The 12793-nt window shown below is 41.5% G+C and overlaps 1 protein-coding gene across 1 annotated transcript in view; it reads left to right on the forward strand.

Annotated features, from left to right (window-relative positions):
* Nucleotides 1–12793, forward strand: part of celsr1a (cadherin EGF LAG seven-pass G-type receptor 1a) — a gene marked incomplete at its 5' end in the record, with an annotated part of 84126 nt that overhangs the window by 42867 nt on the left and 28466 nt on the right. Inside the window, 2 exons of the mRNA XM_080518026.1 lie at nt 2189–2277; nt 9993–10073. Of these exons, the coding sequence (XP_080374152.1) occupies nt 2189–2277; nt 9993–10073 (170 nt within the window). The remainder of the gene's footprint in view (nt 1–2188; nt 2278–9992; nt 10074–12793) is intronic.

The following is a 12793-nucleotide window of genomic DNA, read 5'->3' on the forward strand; positions in this document are numbered from 1 at the left end:
TGTGTGTGTGTGTGTGTGTGTGTGTGTGTGTGTGTGTGTGTGTGTGTGTGTGTGGCCCCTCACAGTGTCACTTATCAGCCACACTGTAAGCAGATTAACCCAGGTGTGAATGCACTTTATCTAAAGTGACTTGAACAAAAAGCTAACCAAACATAACTTATCAGTGTGCTTTCTGGTGTTTGATCCATGCATATTTGTACACGCATTGCAATTTGCGATGCCTTTTTTTTTTTTTTTATTAGGTGCAACAATGATTAAGCAACCCAACTTTCAGGCAAACCTCCACCCCAAGTTCCAAAAAGCAAGTTTACAACAGTTAAAAGGTTATCTTCAAAGCACCTGTTTATTTCGCAGTGGAAAACCAGAAGCAAGTTGTTTTTAAACGTTTTTGAGGTCTTGTGCACATAAAACAGCCACATACATTCACACTCACTCAGCTGCAGCCAAACACGCCCTCCATCATTGTGAAAACTGGTTACTGTCGGATTGCAGATCAAACACTCTTTGGGCTGGTGACTTGTTTTCAGCGTTGCTCCACTTTCCCATGGTATCATATGGGGGGGAATCCAGTTTGATGTGATTATACTGGGTGTTGGGCAGCCAAGTCTTTATGCTTCAAAACAGAAACACGACAAAGGCAAGAGCCATTAAATGAAGTAATTAGAATGATGAGTCATTGAGAAGAGTGGGAAGGAAAGTGTATGATTGGTCTCTTTGAGTGCTTTTTTTAGTGGGAAAGTAGATGTTTTCTTACTTACAAAGACTCAGTCAGTGTTGTGGAAGTGTTTGTATGGATGTGTGCCCAGGCAGCCCCTACCCTTGACAAACAGAGTAAACCCTGAGTAAATGTGTTGCCATTGTGCGTCTCACTCCAAGTCATTGATACTGCATCGGAATACTGGCTTTCCAAACTATTGATTTATGATGTTTGTGTGAGTCAAGATAAGACAGTCACAGAAAGCTCATTAATAACCAGTGGAGCATGTTTCTCTTACCCCTGTAATTCAGTTACATTCAGTATGAAGGATCATTTTAACACAATCAAATACGTTGTCCTCATCAATCACATGTGGAGTTCATAAAAGAAAAAGTTTGGTTACGTTCACACCGTGTGCTGTTTCATCAGGCCTGGAAAAATTATGACAAAAGGATAAAGAAGGGGATTAGGGGGGGGGGAAAGCGCATATTTTAACTATGGTCTTTTGTGAAAAAGTGGCAGCTGCTTGTCTGTGTGGATGAGGGGTTTTGTTTATTGTTAGTGACGTCTGTCTCACTTCAGTGATGATGAAGTTGGATTAAATACAAGAGGACAGTTCGGACTGATGTCTATCTAAAAATATTGGCTACAGATCTAATTATGAACAATAAAGCTCCATCTATGTCTTAATGCTTAATTAATTTTTCTTTTTTAACTTAAGTGATTTTATTTTCGCGGGTGTCTACATCTCTGAAGGTGTATTCCCCGAGGAATATAAAACGAGTTGCGGTGTGACATGATGAACAAACAGCCAGTATTGCTACTGTCTTGCACTATCTGCTGTTCATCACAAACCAAACCAGGAGGAAATGGGCTACAAATTCAATGATTTACTGTATGAGCATTTTCATTTTATACAGACAAGTCAATGCAGTCTGGGCAAAGTGGGTCCTCAGCCAATATGGCAGTCACGTACATGTGTGAGCTCCAATAGGCAGCAGTAGTCAGTGAGCTGCCTACTTTTATATATACTATATGGTCTATTATATACTGTACGTCCATGTGTCTATATAATCTCACATGATTTATAGACACACGCTATATTGCCATACAGTATATGACTTATCTCTCTGTATATATATGTGTATATATGTCTTCCAGCGTAGAATAATAATGTTGCACCACCTCATTCAATGACCAAAAGTCAAAAGAAAACATGATCATTCAATGTAAGAGGCCTGAGTCAGATATGAAAAGTGAGATTTATGCTACTCAAACTGTCGAACATGTGCAAAAAGCTCAGATTTGTGCTACTTTCGCCTTCAATGTGAAGGCGGCCTGATTCTGATGTGATCATCAGCTTTTGTGAAAAGAGAAATCAAACAAGTTCCTGTTAATGGCTCCAGTTATTCTTCTTACATGTCCGGTCATGCAATTGAAATTTCTCTTTAAACTCTTTAAAACTGATTCCCTTCCTTCCTCATCCTCCAGGTGAGAAGAAGACCACTGTGTCTCCATATGTCCCCGGTGGCGTCAGTGACGGCCAATGGCACTCCGTCCAGCTGCGTTACTACAACAAGGTAAAGGCCGAAATCAATCAATCAACAACTCCTCTTCTTCTTCCTCATCCTCATCCTCTCGCTTTCCTTTCAAAAGCCACACAATACTCCAAACGAGTTTGCTTTTGCTATCTTGTGATATAGCTTTGAGGAACCTGTAAACTAGCAAAGACGTCAAGGTGAATTTTCCGACTTGCCCACGCTTCAGATCATACTTTTTGGGTTAATGAGTTCAGAGTTTGTATTGTGGGAGTCAAGTATGTGAATTTACAAATCGCCTCTTTTCTTTGAACCCTCTAAGGCCGTTGACCTTGACTGTTGATTCCGGAGATTATCTTCACAGTGCAGCTTTGACTCCTGACGTGAACTCCGACACTGATTTATCCCACAGCTTTAGTCTTCTGCGGTGAATCATAGCACAGCGTCTCTGAAAGAGGCGCAAGCGGTCTGGCTTTAAACTTGAGGGCAAGAAGTTCACACGGAATTATTCTCATACTGGACCGCAATGTTTGTACATTACATCTTCCTTTATCTGGATGCCTCCGTACGTCTTAGTTTGCCACTTTTACACTGTCTAATGTCTCTTTTTGACATGTTCCCACGATGGTCTTCTTGCGTCTTCGCTGCATCAGAAAAAGAGACCGGTTATTTCACAGCCGATGTCATGTATCCTCATCAACTGTAATATTATATTGGAAGGTCGAACCATTGCAGTCGGTTGTTGGTGTGAGTTTTCAACAAACTTCCACAGCCTGCAGCCATTGTTCCTTTAACATTAATCCAGACAGGAAATAAGATAACACAGTCCTTCTGAGGATGTACAAGCTTTTGTTTAGTATCAGGTAGTTTGTTTTTGTGATCCATCAATTGAAACACCTGAAAAAACGATTTACGGTTAAATTAACATTTTCCATCACACTTGGAAAGTGTTCAGTCAGAGAATTGGCAAAGTTAATGAAGGCAGATCAAATGAGAAAGGAGGAACATGAAGAATAAGAAAAAAACATACAAGACGAATAACAGAATTTATGGGGAAGAAAAAGTTCAAGGCAAAAACAAGAAGATGAATAAAAAATGAATCCATCCATCTGTGAGCATTTTAGAACTCATGGGCCTTTATTTAAATCCCAGAATGGTGGCATGGTCACTCTCTCCGAAGCAAAATAGAACTAAATTAACAGTCCGCATATTTCGTAGTCATATGTGAAACCATCTCATAACAATTTAGTGCTGATATGCTAACTGGAACGTGCTACATTATCAACCCTAATCTTCTCTTCCTTTATATTTCTGCTTCTTCCTTTGCATGTTTTTCTCTGGAAGCCGACGCCTCAGTGGCCCGACCCGTTGATGTACGGCTTCATATTTCACCAGCATTTGTGTTTCGCAGCTTGTTAAAAAGAGTACCTTGCTTCTTGGTTTAACACTCGCGTACAATGCGCAGCCTCTCGTGTTTCACATCACATTCTCGCCTCTTTCTTGTGTCGATCAGCCGCCGAGCCCACTGGCCTATGAGAGACATGCCTTCCCAGGTAAAAGTATTCATCAAAGGTGATGAATCATGATTCTATGTTTGCTGCAGGGTCGCATCTGTATCTGTTATTTGATGTGCATTAAAGCCGTCTGTACCTCTGTTTGACTACTAAACAGAGTAGTGATGCTGCAAGGTGTCTGGAGGGATCATTTGCAGGAGAGTGTGTGAACATCACCATGGAAACGAAAGTTTAATTTCCATTTCTAAAGAGATTTTCTACTTTTAATTCCTGCTCCATGCGGTTGTCCCCCCCCCCCCATTCTATTTATGACCTATAGGCTTCTTCCTGCCACTCTGACAGACAGATACAAGTAGTTTACACGTGCGTTATGAGTATTTTGAATGTATCCCAGTGTTATTAGTCTGTAAAGAAGATGCGGGTGCATTCCACTGATGTCAGCCTTAATTCAGAGCAGTGATTTGCAGAGCTGGTGACACATTCTGTTAAATTAGCTCAAGGGCGACCGCGGCGCTGACACAGGGGTCAGCTTTTCTCCCAAGTGCTGAATGATCGGAAGCATGACTGACTGATGGTAATTTAATCCTGCATCAGTTGCTGGGGGGGGGATTAGTGGAAATGTATATGGCAAAAAGCAGTAATGTTCTCACAATAGATTAGACATGTTGACATGTGAATGCATCGCCGGGACTGGAGGCACACACATGTTCGGCGCACATGAAAGAGCACTCGCTCCTGCATTCGGTCACAGGACATTTGTCGATATGTCGCACTGCATGCATAGCAGAGAGACAACAGACAGCGATCCTGTGACTAATGTCACAGGTATGATGTAGTCCAGATTCACGCCATGCACACACACACATGGATAGCATTCCTTCTCAGTTCAAATCTTTCCAAAGGGCTTTTAGAGGTTTAACTCATGAAACAGAGGAGTTTTAGTGAAGACGGCCTCGGATCATTCATGTTTACCTTAATGATGAGCAACCGTTTGCGAGATGTCACTTTAGAATCAACCTTTTGGAGTTTGATGTTTTTCTGCTTTGTACCACTCCAACAAGTCGAAAAGTACTGTTTAGTTCCTTCATATTAGTAACTACCACTCATGTTTTAACCATCAAAAACTGACGGATGACCAGTGAGTCCATTTACATTTGGATTTGCAAAATTACCAAAAGATCATAAGTTGTGGGTCAAATACTTCACTTGTCTGATTTATTTCCACCACCTCAGCAGTCTGGAAGTGTTTATTGCCTTCACCTTCTGACATCCACACACAACAAACGCAGACATGCCAAGTGTTCAACCTCCACTGGGAGCAACTTGAAGTGTCCTTGAGCAATTCATTGAACCCCAACCCTTACATAGGGTGAGTTGAGGGATCAAACCACCAACATTTGAATTAAAAGATGACCTGCAACATCAACCAGACCACAGTCTAAAAAAAAAAAAAGCTTTTTAAAAATGTACAACGTTACACTGACTGTCTTTGGCTGCAATCAGACAAGCTTCATTTGTGTTTTGTTTGTTGCAATAAGATAAAGAACATAATACTCCTCTGTTGATGTTAATACACAATTCACCCACATTTGTTTTGATTGTTTCACAGCTTGAGGTCCTTTGTGTTGGTGATTGTTTTGTGTTAAACAGTGCAACAGATGGTGCAAGTAGCAAGTTTCAGAGGGCAGGCAGTGTTCCCGGTGGATTCCCCAAAAACAAACCTAATCCCACTTTGTTGGTCTCACACGAGCTCCGATTGTCGCGCAACGGCCCCAACGGCACAGTCACACCATGCACTCGCATGCGTGCAAACATGCGTCCGCGCATATGGGGATTTATTGGGTCAGATGATGAGACGGCCGACATTGTGCAGGGCTTTACGGGTTGCCCCCTTTTTAAAGCCGCTCTCGCCGTCTTCAGAAGAATCAGGGTGCCCCTCTGAAAAAACAGAGGTCAAAGGTCGGGGGGGGTGGGTTTCCATGACAACAGACATGGATTTGCTATTGTTGCGACAATCGGGGTCGTTTGGGAAGCTGCGTGTTTGCATCTGTGGGGGGCAGACAAATCGAGCGTGTGTGTGTGTGTGTGCGCGCGCGTGTGTGCATACATGCTATTAGACATGTTACAATAGAAGTGGACATATAAAGACATTTTTGAAATTCCACAGTGTGAAGTCTCAAGAGTGGCTGAGTGTGACAGCAAATCACATCCAAACAGGATGCACACACACACACACACAGACAAAACAGACAGACATAGCAGAGGAAGTTCTTTTTAGAGCAGCAGGAGCTTCTGTCTTGTGTTTTTGATGTGTTCACTGCAGGAAATGATGTCATTTGACTGGAGGCTAAACAGGGAATCTCAATTACTTTTTTTTTGTTCCTTTTGTGGACGTATTTCTTGATTTGTCTTTACATGTTTGAATGAAACAAATGAAATAGATATTGGAAAATAGGATATACTTGAGGGGGGGTCAGGTCGACAAGCCCCCACTTCTGGGGTCAAGGTGGAATCTACAGGTGCTGGTTCCTCCCCATTATTGGCTGATTGGAGGCTCTGGGTTTGTTCTCTTTCTCCTGTGGGTGGATTATCTCTGTTGTCCCCTTGGGTCCCTTCCTGTGGGCAATTTGAGACGCACGTTTCCCTAATCTTGAAATGTCAGAAGAAAAATCCAAGCAATACACAGGGAGAAGATGCAAAAGTGGCACAGACAACCACATATAATCACACTCACACATACAGACAAATTAGAGTCATCATTTATGCTCAAACACATGTTTTTTTGACTCTGAAAAAGCTTAAATACCTGGAAAAACCAATGCATGGGCAGAATATGCAAACTTCACACAGGAAGACCCTCAAGCCTGGATTCTGACCAGGGATATTCTCCCTGTGAGGCGAAGGTGCAAACCACTAAACCACACTTTGTCCAGTCATATTGTCAATTAACAGTTTTTTGAATTCTTAACATTTTACCTCATTTTAACTCTTTATTGGGCTGGTTATCATATAGTCATTTTCAAAACATTTTTCTTTTCACATTCACAAAACCCATTGACATTCTGAAAACAATACCTTTTCTGCAGAGCATTAGCTCCTTGTCGGAGTTAGAAAACCAGACATTGAGTGGGTAATTTTGACTCCTGCAGAGATTACTTTTAAGTATAATTTGTAACACCATGTAATTTTTTTGTCCGTCTCACATCCTCCGGGAGATTTTACGGTGTATACATGCCATTATTGGTTTTTATTTATACTGAATATAACAAGTTTGAAAAAAAATTGATTTTAAACAATACCAAGTGGAAAAACAACACTCAAGTTAAAAGGTGTTTTTGATCCAATGTGAATTCGTTTTTAGTGACTTTTAGTGAAAACATTTCACATGATTTATTCATAAAGTTTCAACAACGAATCACAAGACGAATAACATGGAGTTTGCCGTGTTTTCCTCACGCATCTTTTCAGACTTTCTATTCGACATGTTAATAGTGTTGCGCTGGCTCATGTTGACCGTGATATTTACGGTGAGGGTGTGTAGGCAGCATTCCCAGACAGGCTTAGCTGGCTCTTATCACCAGAGTGTACCAAGAGTTCACTTCATCCTGTTTCTGCCGCGCGCCGCTCAGCCTCACTGGGCCTTTTTACGTGGCGGGGATTCGATCATCGGGACTTCAGTGTAAATTGCCTCGCAGCATAGTGTGAAATACTTAATGTGCAGTCTTTATATTTTTGCATTCCACCTCTGCTGAGCTGAAACTGGAACACGGAGACTCAGAAAATCATTACGGCTCCGTTGAGGACGGGTGCTGCTGTAACGTATTCATTAGGTTTGCATCAATGGATCTATTGGGGATCCCATTATTTTAGGTCGTAGGCTTAAAAATTTCAAGTTGTATTTTGATGATAAGTCAAATTTTAGGCGTGAACTTCAGTTCTTTGGTCAAGTGACTTTATAAATCAGGGGTGTCAAACACTTTTTAGTTAAGACGCCACATAAAGTCCAATTTTATTTTGAATTGGTTGAATCTTGAAAACAGCAGCATATCGGCACACAAACGTTTTGTTTAGAAAGAGCTTAAAACCTACAAACTGTCATATAAAAATCTAAATCTACAGACTGTTATGTTTTTTTTTGTTTTCGTTTTATTTTAACTCGTTCATTTCAACCTGGGCTTAATCAAGTTTCCTTAATTCTATGGATTCTTCTTAATGTTTAGGGTTTATTCTTCAGCATTTTATAAGCCAAATAAAACTGTTATGTATTTTTGTACAATTAGTTTTATAGTAGAAACAATCATAAGCGTACAAAGATTTGAGTGTAAATCTACATATTTGTATCGTAAACTTTGTCTTTCATCAGGAGAACATTTATAAGCACTCATTTTTTTTCTCGCCTCTGTTGATGTTTTTGGATTTATTGAGTTTTCAGGATGAGCCAGCAAGTAGTCACACACACACACACACACACACACACACACACACACACACACACACACACACACACACACACACACACACACACACACACACACACACACACACACACACACACACACACACACACACACACACACACACACAGAGCAGTATTTTCGGTGGTTGAGTTGTGGACAGTTGCTATTAAAACACACCGCAGAGAGCCTGTGAGTGGGTTTTGAAGTGGTCATCCATCTCCTTTTGTTATACTATCATTGCAGACGCCACATGTGGCTTCCCTGGGTGGCCGCAGTGAAGTAGAGGGACAGACACATGCCTTATTAGGAGCTTGACTGTTCACACACACACACACTCTTCATCAGCTGTGCATAGGAATGTGCGCCATGCCTACGTGTGTGTGTGTGTAATGACAAGAGGCTGCTGCATCATGTCTTTCTGGCTGGCTACAGGTTTGTATGTGTGTGTTGTTTCAGCTAAAGTGGTTTTTAGTGAAGGTTAAGCACATGTTTTTGGAGCAGGAGCCCCCCTCGGACCCCACATTCCCTGGCAGGGTGTGTTTTCAGAGGAAGGGGCCTTGCGGGTCTTTGTTCTTCTTGACGTATGTTTCCACAGACCTCAAACAGTCGAGGTTATCATCATATACAAACACACACTCTGTTTTCAACTACCAGAGAGCACTCTTGCACTAATTACGCTGTATTGAGTAGTGGAGATACACCAGAGGGGGAGAGATTAGTGGCTTTAATCACCCACAATGAATATTGTCGCACGTTTCTGTCGTTTGTCGACACGTGGAAGCTGGATTTGTGTGGAGGAATGTCCCCTCTGTTTTTCCTGCTGTAAATTTCACCTGCCCCACTCTCAGAGAAGAGTTTCACAGTGTGATGTAAATCTGCCAGGGGACACCTTTGTCCGAAAGCGGCAGTGTGTGAGTTCTATCCTATTGTGCGAGGCGCTTTTTGAAGTGGGCAAGAAGGAATTACACTGTGCTCGGGGTTTTCTTATTGTAACCAGCTGGTTAGAAATTGTGACCTCACACACACAGAACTGCATGTCGACATGTTCCTGTTGCCCCACACTGTATATATACTTTGTATTTGTCGAAATGATTAGATTTGGCTGGTTTTAGTGGAATATATATGGTGTTTTTTGTTTTTTTTTAAAGGGAAGCCGAGATTGAACTATGTTACACCCTTCAATATTAATGCTATTTCATATATGTTATTTTAAAGTCTCATGACATCCAAAGGCAATAGAAATCAGTAATACAATTCTTCTCTCATAGTTAGATACATTTAACTTGAAATAACAAAGTAAAAAATTCCTTTCCAGCAATTGTCAGAACTGCCACAACTGTTATAATTACGGTTTAGTACTAAAGCTGTTTATAAAGTATTGAAATTGTGTTTTTTAACTTTTACCCCTCACTTATTTGTCTTAGTTATGCGTCCTATTGTGTTCCATCTACACCTGTTTGTTTCTTGTTGCACCGTTTGCATTTATCGCTTACTTTTGTATTATTATTTTTTTTGAAGACCCATATGATCTCTACAGAATGAAAAATCAATTGTGGATCTGTTCAAAGGACAGGTTAAACTCAATGTGTTTGTTAAACTTGTTTGTTTTCGTGACTGGGATAAGTCAGCCCCAGACGTTAAGATTTCCCCCCCGATGCTCTGAAACAAAACTGTTGGTGCTCAGAGGAGCAGACATAGATTAGTGCTGGTCGCACACACTGATGAGCTTGCTCATGGGCTCTGGGTTCTAACGCGGTGTCTCTCTCTCACGGTGTCTCTCTCCCAGGACGGGGGGAGTCTGGTGGACTCCACTGGGGTTCTGCGGCTCCCGCTCTATACCGCCTGGCTGGAGCTCAATCAGAAGGAGGTAACCTCCGACCTCTAGCCTATAGTTCCCCCAACTGGTGCTTCTTCTTCTCTCCTGTTTGGGTTTCAGTTAGTCTTCGCTCTGCTTGTAGTTCAGAGTACCGGACTCTCTTCAGGGGCGTGGGGGACTGACATCAGGGTTTTAGCTCCAGCGCTCTTGTTATAGGCTGGATGATACTGTGAGTTTGGTACGTTGGTTTACCGGCTGTTGGATTTTTATGGATTTTCTCCCAAAATGATGTCTATGTTTACTTTTCATGTGACGTGAGGATTTCATTGCAACATAAAGGTTCACAATATGTACATCAGACCTTTCAGAATCACCGAGAGTACAAAAATCTATTATAATTGACCAAGAACAGCAAAGTGAAGTAAAGAGAGAGAAAAAAAAGGGTCTCAGTTCCTTAGAGTTAAAATTGGGTCCAAGAAAAGAAAGAGCACTAAAGTATATTTTTGCTGTTTTGTTTATTTTTGCTGAGCAAAATTCTGAATGCGATCGCTTCACTCAACAGCAGTTGTAGTTTCCAGGTCATCGAACGCTTCAAAGCAAGTCACGACCATCTTCTCTGTTTCACTGTCAAGCTGATAAACTGCATGTAACATTCATTGTTTTTCATAGAAAAGGCCATGAGTGAACAAATTCAGATTTCAGATTTCCCCGTCATTTGAACTATTTATTTTAGGTTTCAATGAATATAAACAAACATTGATCAGATTTAAATCAGAAATTCTGCTCCATGACAGAGTATGGTCACTATATTTAGATTTCCATAGAAGAACACATGGCTACACTTCTTGATCTCAGTTCTCCAGAAACATTCTTTGTCATCTCAAAAAAATTGTCTAAATGTGGTTAAAAGTCACAGTACTGATCTCTGTCTTCTCCTGGAAGTCGTACCTAAACTAGTAAGCGCAGCAGAGAGAATGCAGTTGCAGCCTCGCTGCACGGCAGTCAGCTCCCGGTGTCTTTCCGCCACTGCTGCCATCTATGCAGCAGAAATAAACGCCTGTGATCTTTGGCTGGCTGACAGGCAGGTAGACAACCATTGAACACTGATGGTGTTTTCCTTGGCAGCGGAGTGGCGGGCCAAAACGCCGACTCTGTCAGGGAAGAGCAGAGTTGTCAGAAATGTGTCTCGTGATGAGGGCAGACGGCGAGCGTCGCTAAAGTTTACGTGCTTCTCTTTCTCCTGTCAATCAAGTGTGAGGGATTTCATTTGAAACTGTCGTTTTAACACTCGCACCTTAAGAGGTTTGTGTCGTAGAATTAAGGAAATAGAGTTTTAACGTCTTTTTTTTCCCTACATATTGTTGCATTTCATTCAAACGATTGTGTGTTTTGGTGAGTGAGCTCCACTCAGCCAGGCCAGCGGATGTGTACGGTTCTGTGTCACTGGGGAATGGAGAGAAATCTGTCACTGTGGATGACTTTCAAACACAACTGGCTGGATTACTACACCTCTGCTTCTCCTCAACTGTTTTTTATCGTCTTCTTTTTTTTGCACTTCTCTACTGCGATGAGAAATAAGTGTGCATGCCACTGAAAGGAGGAGATTTCACACTCTTCACCTGGCATGACCTAACCCTGTTATTAACGATGAGAAAGACGCACTGGAATTTTTTGAGGGGCTGAAAAAAAGGGAAAAAATGCTGAGCAATGATAGAAAGGAAAGTTTCATGTAGTTTATAGCTACTCTTCTCTTCCGGCAGTAAAGTTTCCTCCTCTGTCATTCTTGGCTCTTGATTCTCCCGTCATATCTTTTCCCCACTTATCTCTTACTGTATATGATCCCTATCAAGTGAGGTTTTATTATGCTTACTATCGGTCCTGATGATCCTTAATGGCTTTATGCCGCATTGTCTTCAAGCATGTTGAGATAAAGATTTGATTGTTCTTTCTCCAACAGCTGCAGGCGTAGAGGTCAGATTCAGATACATGTTGGACATGAATTGTAGGATTACAGGCCTGTTTTTCACCTTGAGGATATAAACTCAATGTCGTGGGTTCGAGTCTATTCCGGGCCTTTCTGTAAGAAGTGTACATGTTCTGTCCGTGCTTAGGTTTTTTTTCTGGGTCTTTCTGGTTCCTGGTACAGTTTGCATTTGAGTTTAATTACTGACTATAAATTGCTCGTCGGATTGAGTGTGTCTGTTTCTCCACGTTTGCTTAGTTATGAACATGCAGCCTGTCTGTAGTGTGTCCTGCCTTCATCCATTATTAGCTGAGATCATGTGTGTGGATATTTTGTTGTTGCCTACCGGGGATTTCTTGATAATCCAGCTTCCTCCCAAAGTACCAAAGCACATCTGTTTGGTTGATTTGGCTGACTCTGCAATTCCTGTTTGAATTCCTGTCTGGAAACTTGTAAACCACCAGTACTGTGAGGGCAGTGTTAGATTAGAAGTGAATAACAAATAGAAGAACTGCTTCAAGAGTGGCTTCATGAGACTTTGACGTGTTTCAGTCTGACAAACCACCAGAACCTGCAACGCTACTTATTGACTTGCTTCTTATTGACTCTCTGAAAAAGGACTCTCCTCTTTTACTTGACCAGTGTGTCGACATAGAGCCAAATGCACATTGCAACACATTGGATGCTTGACGGTATAAAGACTTCAATACTATTTGAAGTATGTGATGTGTCCATACTTTTTAGTACTCAATGAAATTGTCAGGCTTTACTTGGTTCCTGCAGCTTCTAAAAATGTTTCGTTTGTTGC

This window comes from Blennius ocellaris, assembly GCF_963422515.1.
Source record: "Blennius ocellaris genome assembly, chromosome: 22".
NCBI classification, from domain to species: domain Eukaryota; kingdom Metazoa; phylum Chordata; class Actinopteri; order Blenniiformes; family Blenniidae; genus Blennius; species Blennius ocellaris.